We start from the raw sequence: 21,426 nt of genomic DNA, 5'->3' as shown, positions 1-21,426 counted from the left end.
TAAACTCAAATACCCTTTGAATTCTCAAGGTTTGAACCCCACAAAACCTATTCAAACTCACAAGGTTCAATTTGAACCCCCTTACCAACGAATCCTAAGAGTTGGCGATTGATTTGGTTCCACCGGAACAGGTTCAGTTAACCGCTCAACAAGGTAAGCCATCAAACAAAGTAAGTTCTTTGCGGGCAGTTCCTTGGTCTTTTTTTGAAAAAATAAAAATAAAATCCCACTGATAATACAAAGGATTCAGATGAAAATAGAGAAAAGTATGCTCACAGCCTCACATTACAAAGCGTACACGCCCATGGATACTTCTTGGCCGTTATATATCAAAAGGAAGGGAAAATTCTCTTCGTAAGAAAGAGCTGAACACTGAAAGAAATCGTCTGTCCCCCAAAGACCGAATCAATTATCTCCCTCTATTTAAACAAATTTTACAATGCGTACTTTGGACCGACAGGAATGACTTGATTCTTTGAATCTCATCACCATATTACAATGCACCGTTTAAACCGAGTGAAATGACTTGTATATCATGAACCCCCTTTATATTTACCAAATTACTTGTTTTCTATGGTAAAAAAAAAAAAAAAAAAAAAAAATTAGGCTTTGAACTGCCTTCTCACATACCATCCGTTGTGAAGTGCGGCTGAGAGTTAAGAATTGTTGCTGCTCTTTGCCCTGGCCAAAACTTCTTTCAAAACCAAAGCAATTCTATGAGCCATGTGGTGTTCCAAAAACCTCTCCTTTACCCTCTCATATCCTTGTTTGCCCATTGTCATCCTTCTCTCGACATGCGTAGCCAATTTCACTATGTTATTGGCAAGTGGTGTCACGCTTTCTTTACCGACGGGATGTAAGAAGCCCGTCGTGCCATTTAATACAATCTCCATGGTTCCTCCAGCTGCTGTCCCCTGCAATATTGTCAAACGCAAGGGGGGAAAAATGAATAGCAGTTTTAAACTAGTTGAAAAAGTAAACCCAATTAGTAAAGATACGAATATCAACGGGCGAAAGCAAAAAACCAAACTGCACACACTTTTAACGACAAAATCTTCAAATGAAGGGCCATTTCTGTTGATATCATTAGCCCTCATCTTTCTTTACAAAAAAATAAAAAAATAAAAAAATAAAATAAAATAAAAAGAAGAAGAAGTGATGACAAATTAGATTAGGATTATTTTAATATTTAAATTTGATTTTAGGATTATGTTTATCTTTTTATTTTTTAAATTTTTTTTATATTTATCGCCTTTTTAGAATTGGATTAGGATTTCATTCTCTATAAGTAGATTAGTGATTGTTATTTTTATTAAGGCTTTTGATGATTAATGATATTGAGATTATTGGTTTCTCCCTTTTGGGTTCTTGTTTTTCTTGAATTTCTATCTCTCTCTTGATTATTCTTCTCTATCTTTGTTCCGTTTCTTCTTATTGATTCTGTTCTCTCTCTAAATTCTATATTTATTCTTCTATTCTACCGGTCCTACATCAAGAAGAAGATAAATTAGAACCAACTTGAGATGCCTCATTTCTCTGGCCGTCCTGCTCATGCATGGGTTATACTTGTGTCAACCAAAAAGGCAGAGATAAGTGGCAGCAACAATGTTTTTTGCTCAATCATCAAAGCCAAATGAATTAGATGTATGCATTAGTGGATGACGCATTAGGAAAGAAAAACCCTGTTGCAAGCGACATACCAATACAGGTAGCTGAAAACCCATTGCTTCAATAGTTATTCTTCCAAAACACTCTCCCCGGGCCTACACACAAAAAGAAAGTCATAATCCAAAAGTTCACTCACGAAAAGTCATAAAAATTTCTAAATGCCAAAGAATGGAAGGGAGGGAATAATAGAAAAATGGAAGTTATGGAACATATCTTGATGCAGCTTAAGTAGCGGGATAATTGCCAAACATAATTAGAAGTAGTACCTGAGAGTTCTGAACAAGAACATCAATGGCCGCCAGATAAGGAGCTACAGTCAGGGTTTTATTCACAAAATGAACTCTATCCTGAATTTTCTTCTCTAATACAAATTTACGCAGCTCTGTTTCAAACTTTGTCTGAACATTCATGTCGCTTCCCACCACCACAGCGTGCATAGATGGAACCTGCAATTTCTTTTCTTGGATGACTTGCAGACTTTCATGGAAGGCACGGAGAAATAGATCCTGTCCTTTTCCACGTGAAACACCTGCAATTTAGAAGATGCACGGTGCTCAGAAATATTATAATCAGATGGTGAGATTTATGAAGAGATCAAAAGCCAGCAAACCTGCCTTCTTAATGGCAAATGAAATATGCATTGCTCATAGCTCATGAACGGAAAAAAGGGTTGAACAACTTGCAAATGTTAAAAAATATCAATAATAGATAAAGGATGTGCTTTGAAGAGGAAAAAAAAAATTGATTCTAAGAAGGTAAAAAGTAATTTTAGAACTTCTCTGTTATCTCAGCAGGGGATGTACCCTCCTCTCTTCACCAATGCCTAAGAGGAAAGTAAGATGAAAGGAAAAAGGAGTGAAACTCTAAGAAATAAAGATGAAAGTTCACCGGTATTCAACACCCACACCACTAGTACTGCCAGAGATTCCATTTCCGGGTGACAGTATACACAATCTGAGCATTGTGAGGAATACAAGGAAATAACACCGAAACAGACTAATATTGCACAACTCTAAGAAGATAACACAAACTAGTTTCTTGATTCAACTCAACAAACACAGAATTGTAATGGAAAATGGGAACTTAGTAAACAGCCTCTAACTCTTAACTGTCAGAAGCATCGGAGTAAAACAGGACGAGAAAAAACCCCAGAAAAAGGAAAGGAACTTTGGCAGATAATCATACAGATTGACCAAGGAAAAAAGATTACTATCTTAACAAGGAAAGCATACTATTTATGATGGCAAAGAGTAGATCGTCACTCCGCACTCCAAGGGACTCCCGGATATGCTCTCGGAGAACCCTTCTGGATACACTATCTTCAGCAACTTCCATAAGTTCTTTGCTATTCCCCAGGTGTACAACATAGGTTTTAGGCATTGAAATCCTACAGAGAACAAATTGAAACACATATATCACAAAAACGAAACAAAGATAACCCATTAAGCATGATACAATTGATGCCGAAAGCATACCCTAATCGTTCCTGGGTCCTGTTTTTCCAGTATTGAGCAGTTGCATGAGAATCAATCATAGCACCTGCAACAAAAGGGAGGTGCTTAACATACTCCACGTTGAAATAATGTCCCCGCATTTCATGAATCCACCACAAAACCTTTGGAAGAACGTGAGGAACATTTTCCTTCAAAACACCATCAAGCCATTTCCCAGCAACCGCAGTATTAAGAACAACTAAATCCGCTTTAAGAGCTGTATCTATAGCCTTTTGACCCTTTGCAGAGAATACCTAATAGTGTCAAAAATTAAAAATTACAAGGCTGCTTACTGCTTATGGACAAAAAAATGAAAGGAAACACCCAATTGAATTGAAGAAATTCCGCAACAGTAATGACCAATCTTTGGCAAAAACAGAGCTTAATCTGTCAAAATTTGCTAAACGGCAAACAACCAAATTTCACCAAATACATACTCAGCATTATCCCAAAAGTTTCTAAATTTCCATGAAATTAAATAATAATCAATTGCAAATAGTCATATTTTTATAAGAATTTTGAAGAAAATAAACCTGTACTCCTCGATCGAGCATCTTACGCTCCAGACTGTGAATCACCTCGTCAGATTCCGCCGGTTTCTGGTTTGTAATCCAAACAACCTCCGAACCAACTCCTCTCAACAGAAACGCCAGTTCCATTAGCAACAATGGCCCTCCTGTTTTTTTATTTTTTTTCATTACGAAAAAAAAAATAGGGGAAAAAAAGTTAAAAAGAGAGGGGAAAGAAAAAAAAAAAAAAAAAGAAGCGAAAGAGAAAGTAAAAGGAAAACCAAAAAAAAAAGTAGCTCAAAAAAAAAAAAAAAAAAAAAAAAAACCCCAAAGAATTATAGCACTTTTAATTTCCTTTTCTTTTTTCGGCCACTTTTATTATTCTTTTCCAAGAACCACACGAAAAAAAAAAAAAAACAAAAACACAAAAAAACAAAAGCGAATAGCAAAATTGAGATCGAGAACAGTACCAGAGAGAGAAAGCTCGTGAGAAACCAAGAGAACAAGCTTGGATTTCATAAACCCCAGAGGATTCGGCTCCTCACTCCGCACTCGACCGACAGAGCTAGCCTCAACCTCTCTCCCTTTTCCTTCTCCGAAGTCATTGCCGGCACCGGCGCTACACGAATCGAAAGCAGTTCTCATGAAGAACACCATCGCCGTCGAAAGTGAAAACAGCGCCAAAACCACCAACGCCCACCTATTCTTCTGCATCCCCACCCAAGCACTACTTTGCTTAGCCATTCTTCCAACTTCTTCTTCTTCGTCGTCTTCTTCTACTTAGCTTTTCGAAATCTAAGAAGTGATTTTGGCATTGCTAGGTTTTCTCCTCTCGGATCTGCAACGGCAACGAGGGCGTCGGAGATCCAATCTCGGCCTCCTGCCTCCTCGACACAGGATACGTTTTTACAGAAGATATCTATGCATTCGAGTTTCACCGACCGTTAGTGAGACACTGTTGGATTGGCGTTACTGCCAGTAGGAGTGGGCTTAAGAGAAGCTTTTGGATGTTTAAATACAGAGATTCTACATTACGCAGACTGGGGTTGACTTGGTCCGTAAGATTTTGGGCTTACAATTGACCGTGGACTAAATTACGAAGCCCAATCATTAAAACGGAATTAAATGAGCTTAATTCTGAAGCGGAGTGTAGTTAATACCTAAGAGCATTATTCCAACAATGAGAACAACGTAGGATGTAAGATTTATACTTTTTTAAAATATTATAAATTCCTGCTCTCACTTGTTCCTATTATATACCAATTTATAGAGAATGGAATTTTAAATAAAAAATACAGAATTAAAAATGTGAGTTAAGGGGGCATATTTTCTCATTTTTCTCTTTAAATTAAAGTGTCCTAGTGTTACCGAACATCTATGGGTTGGTGCAGCGGTTCACTCTAACACTCCCCAGCCTCACTTTAAGACTCTTATCCGACAATGTGTCATGTGATGTAGGGTGTGTGGTGGCATTGGGAAAAACGGGCCTCTGTTTCTAGTGGGAATCAATCAAGTTCTCTATATTCATTGCCGTGTCTTTGAAATTTTTCAAGTGACGAGAAAATGAAGGCAGAATAACACTAATCATCTCTTCTTTTATTTTTTTGAGCCAAAAAAAAAAAAAAATATTAATACCATCAATGACTCAACCGGAGGATCTCACTTGTTATACGGTGTTGCTTTTGAGTTACAGTTGGACGACAATTTGAACAAGATGTGAAAAGTTAGTAATTAATTAGCGAAAGGAGAAAGTTTTTTTTTTTAAAAAGAGAGAGAGAGAGAGAGAGAGAGAGAGAGAGAGGGGTTATGAAAGCAAAGCAAGGAAAAAGAATAAAGAGAGAAAGAAACATAAGCAAAGCCAAGCAGAAAAGAACAATTTTTGTGGGTTGGAATTTAGAAACTTAAGATGGAGTACATGTCCCTGGAAAGGCATCAACCGTGAAGAGAGAAAAGAATATATATAAATTAGATACTTTGGTCTTTAGTGCACGAGAACTAAAGTTAATTCCTCAAAAGGTATTAACAAAGTAGGTGCAAAGAAAATGATGTTTCTGTCCGCTTAATTACTGTTTGACAAGAACTAAGCCCTCGTTTGATACATGGGATAACCTTGTCTTCATGAAAAAGTATTATGATTACTATTTGATTGGAATGACTTTTTTTTTTTAATATAAAAAAATCTTTCAATTGAAATCTTATCTTGCAAGAGGCCTAAAAGTTGCTCCTGCACTCCACATTGCGGTTTTTGTCAAGCACAATTGTGAAGTTAGTCAACATTTTGTCTTGTAATAAAGTTTACGAGGAGGTTAAGTAAGAAGAATATGTGAAATAGTAAATAGTATGAAATATCCGCCAAAAAAAAGGTAAAAAGAAAGAAGAGTCTTTGCTTTATCAACGAGTTACTTCTGGAACTCTCATTCATTAATCCATTCCCAAACATGCATACATGAACTTATCATAAACGAAGGTCACACAATAAACTTATAAAACTTTTTTTTTTTTTTTTCAAAACAAGAATATATAAACTAAGCATTCTTGAACATATAGAAACATAATTTTGTATCTTTTTTTCCCCCTTTTGCCCCTCATCAATTAACTCTGCGACAATTCTTTCTAACTTCACCGTTGAATCCAGTGAGAGGGCTAATGTTCCCCATCTTAACCATGGACTTGGCAAATTGGTCGAAGAAAAGGCTCTCATTCTCTGCGTAGCTCTTGATAAGTTCCATGGTCTTTCTGTCGTTTCCTGTCCAAAGCACTTCATCTGAAGTGAGAAGCCCTTTTCCCCATAGTATGAGCCTGAAGTAAGTGTTGTCAAATCTCGCAGGAGAAGCAAAGTCCAAAGGAGAGATGTTATTGTCACCGCCTGATCTTGGGCAAACTGATTTCAAACCATAGTAATAGGTCCTGTCAAGGGTTGAATCGGGTTGGTTGTTCCCGTTTTGGTTGTACAGCCTTTGCTTGAATGTCACACATCTTGCCACCCCAATTGTATGTCCTCCTGTATATTAATTTTGGAAAACTTTTGAGAATTAGATAATACCAAAAAAAAAAAAAAAAAATGTTGGTATGAAGATGAGATTATGGAATATTGACCTGAGAGTGCAACAAGGTCCGCTTTATTAAGGCCTTGACGCTTGAAGAAAGTTACAAGGATTTGGATAGTCGAGTTTGGTGCGGGAATGTTGTTGTTTGCGCCGCTTAGACTAGCACTTCTAGAATCCCTCCTCCCTAGTGGCAGCACCCAATTGGGTCCACCGCTCTATTTCACCAAAATCAACAACATCACAGGTATAAGAATTTTATTAGTAACCTTTTCGATAACTCAACTATCACATGTACATCACATCATAATCATATTTAAAAAAAAAAATGTATCTACATGATAATTTGATGAAACTTGATCAAAATATGAAGAATTTACGGTTAAAGATGCGTTCTTTGTACCCCAATTCTTCTTATTTTTTTTCTAAACAATACGACAAAAAATGAAGGAAGTTTGATGACTACTCAAACATAACTAATGATCAACATGTTAGTACCAATAGTACAATGTTACATATATAATCATGGCTAGTGTACTTGCATCATGTAATATGAGATAGAGTGTAAGCCGTACGTGGCCTTATCACTATTTACTTTACCAGTACAGTGGAGCCACGAGCAGCAAGAGCAAGAATGTCAGCACAAGAGACAGTGTGAGGACATGCTGCTTCTAACTTGGCCTTGATCTCATCGATCACTTCGAATCCTCTGATGGAATTACTGTTTGGTCCCGCCCTCTTCTCACTCGCTATCGTTGCACGGTCGTCCAACAGCACTGACGCATCACAACCCTGTTTGTCACGTTATATATATAGAGTTTAGTACGTAACTCAAAACATCTTCATTTCACAACGTCAAATATTAATGTATGTTAACAAAGAATATAAATATGAAAAGACCTGAACGAAGCAGTCATGAAAATGAAGCCTAAGCAAAGAGGCAGCCATTCTCGGCTCCTTTGCAATGGCCTTCTCCAAAACAGACATGACAATGTCGTCAACTTGAGGGCACGAGGATTGATAGAATTCTGGGAAAAGACCAAAAGACCCTCCCGTTATCCCACCATGTCCGCCCCACCCAAAGTTGAAATCCGGGTGAGCTAGGGAGAGTGTGGATGAGAGGAAAGTGACGAGCACAAGGCCAAGAAATTCTCTTAAGATAGCCATATAGATTGATTAGAGTATAGTTGCGGAAAATGTCTACTCTTGTAGCGATTGGTCAATTGGTTGTGGAATTTTATAGAGCTCTCAAGGTATCAAATCAACCACTCCTACCAACTCCTCGCTTGAACACCTCACATGGGCTAAAGACCGTGTCAATTTGTAATCTATTATGGACTTTTTGACTTCGGAATATGTGTCAGAGAGTGTGGGCAGAAACAGTGTTTTTGGTATCACCTGCTCCAAACACAGATTTGTATGTATCTGTAATATTACACTTTAATGTCCTTGCTCTATCAACAAATGGATTAGGGACCTTGGTTTGCCTCATCCTATGGATCATACTTGTTTTTATGCATCTATATGAAGTCGAAATGAACTGCATGGGACTTGTATTATTCTGTTTATAACTGATGTATTAGGAAATCTCAAGCTAAGATTAAATTTAACACAAAAATAAGGGACAGACGCTAGAGCTTAGAGGAGTAGGTAAATCTTTCTATATAAAGAACGTCAAGGTTTAAGCTAACAAGATATGTTCAACTTACTATAAATCTTAAAATGGTGGTGTCGGTATTCAGACATGATCACATGATTGAGTTGGACTGTGTCTTTGGCTGTTGCAATGGATTAGTTTTAGAAGTTGATGTACTTCTGTTGCGTTCAGATTGAGCGCGAGCAGACGGAACCAAACACATGCAAATTCCTTGTAAATTCGGGTACATTTTAATTTCAAGAGTAGAAATCATGATTTAGCTTCACACTTGTGTTTTTTTTTTTTTTTTTTTTTTTTTCCTTAAATACTAGTATATATGATTTATCCAACTGCAAGTAGCACCTTTCGTAGCATACAATATTTTAAACGAGCATCTATCATTTTAAATACAGTTACTGCCAAACTTCAATGAGTTGTTGTGAGTGCTTCACTGAGTTTTGCTTATAGCAATTTTAGCTCAAGAATATGGTCATGTTTTGATAAGATTTAAGAAAAAAATATGCTGTGAAAATTCTCATCTCAGGAAAAAAAAAAAAAAAGGAACGATGAGTAACGATATTATAAAAATATTGCCAAACATCTTCAATAATTTTTATAGCCAATTTAAGAAATTAATATAAAAAGGTCTCCGCGTTTCCAATTTCAGCGTCTGTTCACCAGTCTTCAATTAAAAAAAAAAAAAAAAAAAACACAGTATACTTCACGCTTTCCTTGTACATTTATATACACATAGCATTGTTGTTAACAACATAGTTAAAAAATCAATATGAATTGGATAAACTCTAGCGATTGATTAGTATAAACTAACTAATTTTCAATGTCTTCATATTTTTCAGGCACTTAAGTTTAGTACCCAACAGAGAGATATTACAAGAACATATGTACAAACAATAAACACTGACACCCAACCGCAGACCCTTTTACAGTGCAATACGAGTAACGTCTTTCGCCAGCTAAATCGAAGTATGGAACTTGTATATCAAAGAACAATGAGTAAATCTTTCACTATACTTGCGGTCTTTGAAGAAAATCGCAACTATGTAATACAAACTTGTCTCATAGGTGTAAGCAGCCTTGCAAATCGAAGGGGGACATGTGCCTTGACTAACGTCCCATTCTCCATATACTCCTACAAAATTTTGGGAAGGCGAGATATTTGAGAAACCAAGGCGTGGCTCAGCAAAGATTAAAAAAAGTTGAGGTATCTAATGTCAATACAATTTAAGGAAGAAGCACTCATACACAACTTAAGGACTTAAGGTATCTGAAGTTCACAATATAGCGCACACAGACAATACGATAACAGGGAAAATAAGAAAAAGAAACAAAGAAAAGAAAAGTAATTGAATCGATATCGGTGTGATCACTTACAGTTCTCTCTACCATTCCAACCTGATGTATAGTACTCAAAAGCTCCCCTTTTTCAAAAGGGATCAAGGCTTCAACCCATACCATAGAATCCTGTTGTGAAAATAATATGTGATATTAGCGGAAAAGGAAAATAATATCCTTTTAATTTGTTTAAGCACAACACCTACTGCACTTATAATTTGTTTAGAAATATCAACGACTGCTATGTACCTTCAACTTTTCTTGAACAGCATTACAGAAATCAAGCAAGCCATCCCCATTTAGAGCAGATATGCAAGCAACATCATCTCTCTTGTTTGCTTCCAACTTTACTGTTTCGGGGCTGGCAACCTTATCAACCTATAATAGTAGCACTCATATCATCAATCATAAACGAGGAAAAATGGGCTGTTCTTTTTATAAAAAATTTAAAAAAAAAAATCTAATAATAGACTCAATTATCAATATACAATAAAACTTGTACATTTCAATAGGTTGTTCGTTTTTTTGTTCCCTCTCTTTTGTTTGGCATTTCAACAGATCATAATTCAGGCATTTGTTAAGTGAAGCGACTAAATCTACTTATTTTACATTATATAAATGAGGAAAAACAAATCTGCAATTTCTACTACCACATTAGTAACTTAGACATTGAAAAAACTATTGCCTCTACCTTGTTCCAGACCATCAACCTTGGAATTGACGAGACATCCAACTCCGATAGGACTTTGTTCACAGCATCTATCTGTTGCTGGGCCAAGGGATGACTGAAATTCATAGCAAAATCTAATAAGATTTACAAATTTATCATCTGGAAACTGGAATGGATCTCTTTAAAGGATCTACAAATCATACCTGATATCCACCACATGCACCAATAATGACGATTCTGATATCTCCTCTAACGTTGCTCTGAAAGCAGCAACCTACAAGAGGAGACAAATTCAATCGACAGTGACAAAGTGAAATGATAGTGGCAGAGTTCTCCACAAGTTAAAAGAATCTCACCAGCGTAGTCGGTAACTTTTGAATGAAACCAACAGTATCCGTGAGAAGAAACTCTTTCCCGTTCTTTATCTAAAAGCAAGCAAATGATACAAACATCCCATTTCAACAACGCAACTAGAAGTGGAATTGCTCAAATTAGTTTAAGGCACTAGAATAAACGCTCAACAGCGTATTTTAATTGTGATAAAAGTAAAAAGAATTTCTAGCATTTCAGTTGGGAGGTTATGTACTATGACCAGAGCCCCGCTTTACTGCAAGCAAATCAAAGCTCACTTCAATTATTTCTCTTTAAATGTTTCAGATGATACATAGCTCCTAATCATTTCGTGAAAAGAAGATTCCCCAGATACGAGTGGCTGACCTGAACCCTTCTAGTAGTTGGATCAAGGGTTGCAAATAATTTATCCTCAGCAAGTACACCAGCTCCAGTCAACTGATTTAGAAGTGTACTCTTCCCAGCATTTGTGTAACCAACCTAGAGTCTTGTGCAAAGCATTAGATGTCTACAATCATCAACAGATATAGGAGGTCTCAATAACAGATAATTTATATACTCACTTACCAAGGACACCACCGGGACAGGTACAGAAGTACGCCTATTCCTATACTGCTTTCTATGCTTTCTAACAGATTCCAGTTCCTTCTTCAGAACGCCAATCTAACAATAAAAGAAACTTAAGTAAATTTCATGTGGAACGAGGCAAATAAAAATAAGCTTCCTAGAGGAAAAGATAATATAATAACCACACTTTCCTGATATAAAGCAACAGAGGAAGGATCCACTGTGCACACAAGGAAAATAAATATCCTATATACAAAGAGCACAAGAGGTGCTTACTTGAGTGCGTAAGATACGCTTGTCGACTTCAATTTGTTTCTCTCCCATACCTTTAACCTTGCCTCCTGCTTGACGTTCAAGATGAGCCCACATTTTTGTTAGTCGAGGTAACTGGTATTCCATTTGTGCTAATGCAACCTGGAAAAAACATAGTAGTGATGTAAACTAGTTGAGAATTCATTCTTTTCGCATTTATCATCAAGTGAACAGGGAAGAGGACTAAAAAGAAGAACGGAATCTTAACGTGGGACTTCTACTATGCCAAATATCTTGTTCTGACCAATTAAAAAGGATAATATCATATTTGAGGATAAGGAAAAAATTTGCCTGCAAAGCTGCTTCATGTGTTGCTGCCCGCTGGTTAAAGATATCTAGGATGAGAGCAGTTCGATCACAAACTCTCACATCTCCACCAAAAGTCTTTTCCAAATTGCGCAATTGTCTGTAACAGTAACATATAAAAATTGTCTTTAAAAAAATTTAAAAAATAAGAAAATAAATGTTAAGAAAAACCAACATCAGTAATTAAGATTTATCATACTCCTAAGAAATTCATATTAGAAACTAAGACGAAGTCATCATAAAAGATCCATGTTTCCGCCAAAAATGATCACAAGAATTACGGCCAGAATAGTTAAAAATTTCAGTAATTCTTAAATCAAAGCCCACATCAAAGAACCAATAATCACCAAGATATTTGAACCAGCTGAAGGTAAAAATATCTATATGATGCATTTGGTCCTTAGTCCTTACCCTGCTGAAAGTTCATCATCAAATATTACAGTCTCGACTCCCAATGCATAAATTGCACTCTTGATTTCTGCTACCTTGCCAGATCCAATGTATGTCCTTGGGTTCGGAGAAGCTAATCTGCAGTATATGATCATACTACCATGTCTATCATAGCCAGCTTTTGGATTTTGGAGTCAAGAAACACTATTGTAGGCTTATAGTGTGTGTGCGTTTGTCTATATATATATATATATATATATATATATAAGATACTTGCTTTTGATATGTGGAACCAACAACCATAAGTCCAGCAGTGTCTGCCAACTGGGTCAATTCTTTAAGCGATTCTTCTATACCAAACGAGTTCTCTGTATCGCCCTTGCGCTCAACACCAACAAGATACGCTCTTTCTTCAAAAACCTGAACAAAAGAAAAAATGTTGCTTTACTTCTCTCCCACTGAGAATTCAAGTCAAGAAGTTCAAAATCAATCATAATCGCACTCAATTCCTGTCCTCACTTCCCCATTTCGTCTTGTTCCTTTCCCGATACAACTTTTTCTCGGTAATCAATCATACAATAAAAATCGTAACCCAAAAAGACACGAACCTCCCTCCCATTCCGCAGCTTAAACCTATTCTTGAATCCGTCCTCGCTCTCTCTCTTCTTCTTAGCCCTAGTCGAGGAACTTAGGGCCTTATCTTCGGATTCGGAGTCCGCCACCACAAACTCATCGAAAACCCGATGGGCGTCTTTTTTCTCATCTCCCTTGGTCTCAACCGGCGGTGTCTGCAAAGAAAATTCGTCCGGCGACACAACGCCGGTACCTTGTTGGAGAACTCTGGCGAAGATTCTAGGCGAAAAGTTTGAGTCTTTTCTGAGAATAATGGGATAGATTTTGCGATTAGGGTTTGGAGGATGCCATGGAAAACACAGTTCCGTAGTTGTGATTGAGGGACGGAGAAGAAAGGAAGAAAAGCATGCGGTCATGATAGAATTAGCTTTCACTCTGTCTCGCTGAAACTGGCAAACTGGCTTTCGATTTTAACTGTAAGGTTCGTTCCTGTGGACGTTGGTTTGCTTTATTTTAACGGCTAGCGCCCAAATATGAGATTATTATTTGTTCATTTAATTTGATTACAATTAATCAGTATGTGCCGAGTGGTAGTCTGCGTTCGTCAAGTATGGAATAGGCTCACGGGGAAAAAGAGGCATGAACATGAGAAAGTAAGGGGGGGTTCAATTCGCAATTTGATTCAAAATTTTCGAATTCATGTTCGATCCGAAATTTCTTCACACTTGATCTAATTCAATTTAAAACCTATTAAATTTTACAGATTAAATTTATAGATTATACAAATTACGACATTTAAAATTATAAATTATTAAACATTCATATAAAATAAAACATAACATAAAAAGTCTTCATCATTTATCATAACACAAAATTTGTAACATTCATAATTCAAATAAACATAGCATAATCATAAGATAAAATTGTTCAACCAAATTTAAATTATTGCAACCCGATTAACAATGACAAAATAAATTAAGTAAAACTCAAAATAAAATTTTGATCGTTCACATTTGTTAATTTGAACTAGGAATATGGGCTGCTCAATATGAATAATTAGAAAATATTTCATATATATTACAAATCTTTATTGAGAAAATTAAAAAAAACTTAAATAAAGATATTATAAATAAATATAAATTACATATATAATAGTTTCGAATTCGCAGTTTTCATGGATTGACTCAATCCGAAATCTAATCTAAAACTTTGGGATTAGATGAATCAATTAACGGATTCTTTGAATACCCCTACGAAAAAAGGCATTTTTCCCCTTTAAAAAACATTTTTATTTTCAAATATAGTTTTTAAAGGACATGTCACTTTGTCTAATGTCGTAGTCGTTTAACGACTTGTCGTTTTAAATAGTACACTTTTGCTTGAGACATGTCGCTTGTATTTTAGAAGTCCATTAGTCGTATAAACGACATACCGGACCTTTTTTTTGGGTTGTCGAGAGTCCCTTTGTTTTTTTTTTTTTTGGAAATAGCTTTTGCTGGCTTTTAAGGAGGACGACATGTCGCTCAAATTAGATTTGCTTCAGTTAACTACAAAACGACATGTGAGTCGCATGTCATATGGCCTTCATATATAAAACTGCAAATGCACTTGTATTTCTTTTCCGTTCTGCTCTTTATTTTGCAAAGTTTCCTTTAATGGGGTATTTTGCAAAAATTTTAAGCGCACTTTTGTTTTTTGTTTTTTGAAAAAAGTCTTCAGTTTTTCTGTTATTGTCAAGATTGTGTTTGATACAAAGAGCAGTTATAAACCACGGCAAACCTCAGCAAGGAAATTGTGATTCCCTGCCAAGCCTACAGTTCCCAACACCAAAAACAAACAATAGCAACAACAACTTTAAACAAAACAAAAATTGCAGATGAAATAGCTAATCTCCAATATTACTGCACCAACCCATTGCCTAGATATTTTCTTTAGCCAAAAAAAAAAATCCCGAGTGTTTTTTTTTTTTTTTTTTTTTTTTTGGGATGCATTGACATAACAACTCAGATATATATAATTCAACTTGCTACATAAAATTTTAACAAGAAGCCCACATCAAGCGGATTTAGTTAATCACTACCACCCATACAAATGCCTTGCCTTGCTTTGTCCCTCTAAATATTCTCTTCAGTCCTCTTCCTGGTCCGTGACACCTTCCCTTGTCATGGAACCACCACCCAATGGATTTGATTCTTCTGAAGAATCTCCAAACTCTTCTTTGTACATCTCTTCAATCATTGGCTTCCAAAGTCTCACCCGGGCATTTATGAACCAATTTGAAACCTGAAAACGACCATAATTTAGACCAACTCTTAACAAAAAAACTACACAAAACACAGAAAACAAAATAATTATAAATTTACTTGGTTCTTGGTGAGTCCAGTTTGTGATGCCAACATTAGCTTCTCCGAGTCATTCGGATAACTGTAACACAACCCAAAAGAAAAAATATTAAATTAATAATCACACAATAAATAATCAGTTTTTGAGAGTTTTTTTTTTTTTTTTTTTTTTTTTCCTTTTTCTTACGGGTGAAGGAAGTGTTCAAAGAGCCAAGCGCGAAGGATTGTGACGGAGGTCTCAGGCAATCCTCTGATTGGTCTCCAAGCTTGGCGTTGACTTTGCATCATCCCAAGCTGTTGAAGAGTGATTCGGTTGTTATAGTTGCTGTCATTTCTCGACTCTCTGTCGAACAGGCTGAGCTGCGACAGACCAGCGCTGATCTTGGGCAAGTCTTGAAACAGCTTTCGCTTCTCGATATTTATCCGCGAAACAATGGCGTCCCTTAAGCTGCAAAAGTGTCTCGACATGGCTTGAAGAGCCAAAGCCGTGTAAGACTTGGCTGACCCTTGTCCTGCTATTATCTCAAACGCCGTCATTACTTCTTCCATTTGATGGTAATACTTCTCGTATCTGCTCTCCACCTATAAAATGTCAAACCGAATTAAACCGACACTTTAAATGTTCACACAAGGGTGTTTACACCAAAGAAATTGCGGAAAACCGAAAAATTATACAATATCTGCCTTGTGTAATGAGATCAATTCGATCATGCACTTGCCATCTACTTTCGTTGTTCAACTCTTTTACAACATGAAAAACCAAAAAGCTATGTAGTTGTTTATAGACCCACCTCTTCCAATAAAGAGATGAGCTTTGCGATTTTGATTTGACACTCTTGTTTCTCGGCAGACATGGCTCCACTGCTGCAGAATTCGGCTTTTAGTTCGGAAGAAAGGATTAGAGAGCCTCTTCTGCTTCCGCGGAACAGCTTGCTGACATATTTCTCATTGCTTAAGTCAACTGCTTTCCCACCAATGTTGACGATCTCTTCCAAGAGGGACTGAGTTGGTTTTAGATATCTCGATTGCCCAACGGCATTGGACAGAGATGCCGCTCCATACAACGTTGAACAATGTCGATTCAACGAGGCCGAGGACGAAGCTAGCGAGCTTCCAGGAAAAGGGTACTCGTCGTTTACTACATTTTCCACGCCAGGATTACTACAAGCTTCTTCTCTAGGTTCTTGATCTCCGGAAAGCAAGTAATTTTGGCTCATGAGATCTGAGTTCAAGGACCTTTGTCTATATTGGACATGAGGAACGAGCATCTGAGAGCCGAGAGACAAGGAGAGCCTCTGGGCTTGGTGGTTGGTGTCGTTTGCTGCTGCTGCTGCTCCTAAAAGGTCCATCAAACGCCTGGTGTGGCTGATCTCGGATTCCGACGACACTCTCGTTGGAGCTTGGACAAGGTCTATTGATCTAGACATTCTTTCACCCAAAGACTGAATGCTTGGTAAGACACCAAGCTGAGAAGGGCAAGGAGAGAATGTGATATTGTTGCTGCCTCTGAAGTTGGTGGAGGACCCATAAGCATCAAAGTGTTGGTTCTCAAATTGGTTTTGGGTGGTGATTGAGTCTGAGATAAGGAATTGGTGTAGAATATTATTTGTGTCTGGATGTGGGGGAGAGTCTTGTGAAACCATTTGTAACCAGGAAAAAAAAAGTTTGATAATTAGTATCTAAGGAGGCTGAGAGTGAAACACAAGTACTAAAGGATCAAAATTTCACATTTATGGTTTTTGGAAGCAATAATTGGTCAAGAGGCACGCCTTAAAAAGGGCTAAAAGTATTGGGTTTCTTTCTTTGCATAAATGGATTTATAGACATGAGTAGTAGTTGGATGACAAAGTAGAAGGCCATCTCAAGATAAGGCCTTGGACACTGGAGGGAAAATGGAAAATCTGTACTAAACTTGATCCAAAAGAGAGTGAAAGCAAGAAGAACTAAAAAGAGGCTAAAGAGTATTAGTCATAATTCATAGTTAGAATCAAGAGTGATGATGGGAAAAAAGTCAGAATTTATTCATAGTGGACGGTCTGAGAATTTAAAGTTTTTTGCTTGAACTGAGAATTTCAACTGTAGAACTCAAAATAGAGCTGACCCATTAAGTATTCCAGTCATTCAATGGAGAGAGAGAGAGAGAGAGAGAGAGAGAGAGAATTCTGAGGAGAGCCTGAAAGGAAGACCTTTATTCATTCAGTTGTTTGTCAAAATGCATAGGAAAGAGAGAGGTAATAAGGACAGGACCGGAAAAGCAGAAAACAAGACAAACTGCCATGTTAATCAAACTTAGCCAACTAACTCTAACCCCTGATTGGCAGAGGAGAATTAACAAAGTCCAAGAGAGGTAATTAAATTTCCTTTTCTACTAATCAAAAGCCAAAAGAAACTGCTCTTTTAAAGCGTGGTTAAATTATAGTTCTGCAGATATGAATTAGATCCAATAATAGATTACTCATTAAAGTAAATTATTCAATGGTAAATTCATACAAGGTATTGACTGAAAACTTTTATGTTGCTTTTGTTCTACTCATTTCACTTAGTCCTTTCATAATCAGCAAAATCATAAAAGTAAAATGACTAAGAAACAGCAAGAGGCCAATCCAAATAATGAAACTTTATTGAATAATAATTCAAAAGAACAGTCCTCCCTCCCTTCCCCCCTTTCATCTCTCTCAAGGGTCTAAATCTATAAGCTGTAGAAAGCTGCAAATCCTAAAGGCATAGACTTCTTCTAGTTCTTTAAAGAAGCAAAGTTAATTGGCCAAGTAAAAACGCAAAAAGCAGCAAATTTTTTTTTATTTTTATTTTTTCAAAAAATCTAACTGGGTATAGTAATATTACAAGAAGCAAAAGCATCAAAACAAAACTCCCCCCAGCTTTAGTGCCAGCAGTTATACACATTTCTTTGGGAGACTCAAAAGTACTAATCAGCTCAAAAACAGTGTAAAAAAATATCCTCACTCTCTCACCACTCACAGGGTGAAGAGTTAATAAGACATAAAATAAAGAAGGCCCCTTTCAACATGTTAAAAAGAGAAATTGTCCTGTTCACCGTTCACCGTGGTCGCTGTAAAAAACCTGTAAAAAGAGGTAAGGAAAAAAAAAGTTGGTCATCTTTTACACACTCTCAGTTCTAGGACTGTCAGCTTGGGAATATTAACACTAAAAAAAAAAATCATTTTCTTGGGCCTTTAGGGTTTGGCAATCATAGATATAGGAGAGATGTTGAAAAGACACTGAACACCCCCGAACGCATAATCTTTCGATAAATGAAGTGAAAAATAAAAATGGGTTACTGTGCTATGTGCCAATAGGGATAGAGATAGAGAGAGAGAGAGAGAGAGAGAAAGAGAGGAGAGAGAGACAGAGATGTGAGCTACTTTGTTGTTGGTTTTTTGGTTTGGTGTGCTGAGGGGACTGATTTTCTGGGGCACAAAATTGGGTTGGGTCTTTTTGGATGCTTTAGTAATGATTGCCATCTTTGTTCCTTTGGCCTCCTCCAGTTGTCGCACTCTCTGTTCCGTAACTTTGTTGTTTAATAAGACCAAAAAGGCCCACCCCTTCCCCTCCTTCATAGATTAAAGTTGTTCTGCTTCAACCTGCAATTTTTTCTCTGAACCCATCTCAGTAATTTCAATTGGCAACTTTCTGCAACAATTGTCTCGTGAATATTGCTTCGGGATGATCACTTGATTCCCACTTTCCCCACTCCAAAATACTCACTTTTTGGTCATTAGAGAAGAAAGAAATAAAAAAAAAAATTTGTTATTATTGTTATTTGGGTGTGACAATCAAATGGTCCATTGTAGTGTAGATCTTGTTGCTGCTGCAACATAACAAGAGTTCCTTACTGAACAACCGTGGTACAACTTCTGAACCCAGAAAGATGAGTTTAAAAGGGGAAAAAGGGGAGGGGGGGAAAAAAGGACAGAAAAATGTAGAAGGAATCTGATTTATATGGTCATATATTCAGCTACTTACAGGACCTATTCACCCAAATATACCACGAAACAATCAGCCTGACACCAAGCAAGCAGCAATCAGATGATATATAGCATGGTGATTTTCTTGGTTACAGCATATACCATCTAAGGAAACAAGCTTCAATATTTGGTTGACGAGTTTTGTTCACCAATTCTATGTATGTGTCACAAGAATCGCACCATCTTTTGGGGCCATCAAATGCGTAGCCATCACAACTAAGACCAGACAGGAAGTTTTTATGTGGGCACTTCTGATACACGGCAACAATAGCACAAAATTTTGTCTTGATTAAAGAAGCATGTTAGGAGTGTGCTTTTTATTTTTAATGTCAAATCATACAGAGAAATCAAACGAAACCGGCGATTCAAAAACATTTGCCGGCTAATAACAATGTATGTTTGCGTACCTAATGCAGAATTTCCCGATTCTACGATATGGAAATAAAATATGTTATGCTTGTGTACCACGCATCAAATAAGAAGGGAGGCAAACAAGAGACTGGCCAAAATAAAATATGAATAGTGAGTAACGCATGAAATGATAAGAATTAGACGCCCTTTACTTCAGAAAAATAAGAATCAAACGTTCTTATTTTTTTGCCATTGAGAACAATAAAATCCATGAAAAAAAAAAATCATACATACCACTAATAGCGGTATTACATTTAACATGAAAGCTACATCTATTTTCATAAAAGATTACAAAAAAAATCGCACAATACTCAAAATTGGCGCTCCCAATATATAAGTGAAATATCTGTTCTAAAAATTTTGTCCCCAGGGACTTCCGCCCTTTTGCAACCCCTACGACGACCTCACTACAAAAAGCAGCCCACATATTGTCTCAATGTTAAGGTAATACACTTCACATACTCAATATTAAATACTAACGAGTAAAATATGTTATTCTTCAATCCAAAGAGAAAAAATTGAAGCAATATGATTTTTCGAAGCCGAAAAAGATAAGCTGAAACTTTTGACATTCAAATTGAAGTATTTAGAGGTTTGATGACTAGAAAAAATGAGATTATGTCTGGATCCCAACAAAAATTGTAAAATTCTTTGGATAGCAGGAATCTTTTCCAAAAATACCAGTTCAGGCATAAAACAAGGATAAAGTCTTATACTGATCCAGTTCTATCATCCATGTCCATCCTCATGACTATAAACTTAACGAAAGAAATCTGCATATTTTTTATTTTCTTTTTTTTTTTCCCCTCGAAGAAATTTAGAAAAAAGACAAATCTTACACATGGCTATCTTGAACCCCTGTAACTCTTCATGAATTTCACTTACAAAGAAATATGCACTACTCACACTCTTATTTCGCATTTATTTCAGCATATGATACAATGATGTCACACTAGTGAGTAATTATAGACGACTACTATTTATTACACAGGATGTTTATTCATTGCTAACTTTACAAATAAGCCTACAGTTTCCACCAAATGGTGTCATATGCGAATCTACATATTGATATCTCTGCGTGTATGGCCAGCAATTCTTCAGCTCTCTTACCAATGAACAAAGTTAGCAAAAGAATTATCAAAAAAAAAAAAAAAAACAAAAGTTAGCAAAAGATAATGCCTGAAAGCTACAGCACAGAGCATTTCTTGGGTTGGTTTTTTTTTTTTTTTTTTTTACTTTTTTTTTCTTTTTTTTTTTTTTTTTTTTTTTTTATCTTTTTTATCTTTTTGGTTTTCGCAATCTGAACGTTGAGTTGGCTAATGTAAAAAGAGGAAAAAAAGGAAAAAAATCTCGGGATATTTACCCTTTCTGTGTTTTAAGTTTATTTAAAAATTATATCTTTAATTTTTGATCTCATTAAATATATATTTTTAAATTAGATATAAATTTTTAAATACATACTTTTCCACTATCAACTTTTGATTTTAACCTTAAAAATATCTAGAATACTCTTGAATAAAAAATAAAAAAAAGAAAAAAACTTTAAATTTATGGTTTTGACCTCAAAGAAATGCAAAATACCATGGAAAGAGCTTTTTGTGGTATTAATTTTTAATTTGTTGTAATATTGGAAAGTTTTAGTGCTTTTTTTTTTCTTAAAAATAGTTTAGTTATTTTAAAAGTTAAAATTCATTATTGATTGAGATAAAGTATATATTTGTATATTAAATTTAATTTAAAAATATATATTTAATGAGATAAAAAATTAAAGATATAGTTTTTAAATAAACTAAAAATATGAGGTATCAAAATATA

General features: G+C 36.0%; 4 protein-coding genes across 4 annotated transcripts; all 4 read right to left on the bottom strand.

Annotated features, from left to right (window-relative positions):
• Window positions 1–578: 578 nt before the first annotated feature.
• LOC21404748 lies at window positions 579–4,636 on the bottom strand. Its single transcript, XM_010111719.2, has 7 exons — window positions 4,141–4,636; window positions 3,695–3,837; window positions 3,144–3,415; window positions 2,901–3,055; window positions 1,935–2,197; window positions 1,701–1,763; window positions 579–914 (listed from the first exon to the last, which is right to left on the bottom strand). The coding sequence occupies exons 1-7, from the start codon at window positions 4,412–4,414 to the stop codon at window positions 657–659; spliced, it is 1,428 nt and encodes a 475-aa protein (XP_010110021.1). The 5' UTR covers window positions 4,415–4,636; the 3' UTR covers window positions 579–656.
• Window positions 4,637–6,248: 1,612 nt separating this feature from the next.
• Window positions 6,249–7,906, bottom strand: LOC21404747 (peroxidase 9). Its single transcript, XM_010111718.2, has 4 exons — window positions 7,615–7,906; window positions 7,315–7,506; window positions 6,767–6,932; window positions 6,249–6,671 (listed from the first exon to the last, which is right to left on the bottom strand). The coding sequence occupies exons 1-4, from the start codon at window positions 7,879–7,881 to the stop codon at window positions 6,259–6,261; spliced, it is 1,038 nt and encodes a 345-aa protein (XP_010110020.1). The 5' UTR covers window positions 7,882–7,906; the 3' UTR covers window positions 6,249–6,258.
• Window positions 7,907–9,142: 1,236 nt separating this feature from the next.
• Window positions 9,143–13,368, bottom strand: LOC21404746 (GTPase HflX). Its single transcript, XM_024174530.1, has 13 exons — window positions 12,908–13,368; window positions 12,577–12,719; window positions 12,321–12,437; window positions 11,895–12,009; window positions 11,568–11,705; window positions 11,292–11,387; window positions 11,091–11,204; window positions 10,730–10,798; window positions 10,577–10,647; window positions 10,395–10,488; window positions 9,953–10,081; window positions 9,743–9,832; window positions 9,143–9,500 (listed from the first exon to the last, which is right to left on the bottom strand). Exons 1-13 carry the CDS (start codon window positions 13,286–13,288, stop codon window positions 9,408–9,410), a joined length of 1,650 nt encoding a protein of 549 aa, XP_024030298.1. The 5' UTR covers window positions 13,289–13,368; the 3' UTR covers window positions 9,143–9,407.
• A 1,526-nt stretch (window positions 13,369–14,894) lies between these two features.
• On the bottom strand, window positions 14,895–17,258 carry LOC21404745 (BEL1-like homeodomain protein 11). The gene is made up of 4 exons (XM_010111716.2): window positions 16,006–17,258; window positions 15,402–15,796; window positions 15,236–15,296; window positions 14,895–15,155 (listed from the first exon to the last, which is right to left on the bottom strand). The coding sequence occupies exons 1-4, from the start codon at window positions 16,855–16,857 to the stop codon at window positions 15,000–15,002; spliced, it is 1,464 nt and encodes a 487-aa protein (XP_010110018.1). The 5' UTR covers window positions 16,858–17,258; the 3' UTR covers window positions 14,895–14,999.
• Between the last annotated feature and the right edge of the window lie 4,168 nt (window positions 17,259–21,426).

This window comes from Morus notabilis, unplaced genomic scaffold, assembly GCF_000414095.1.
Source record: "Morus notabilis unplaced genomic scaffold, ASM41409v2 Scaffold535, whole genome shotgun sequence".
Taxonomy (NCBI): Eukaryota; Viridiplantae; Streptophyta; class Magnoliopsida; order Rosales; family Moraceae; genus Morus; species Morus notabilis.
This window is presented reverse-complemented; position numbering and strand designations above follow the sequence as displayed.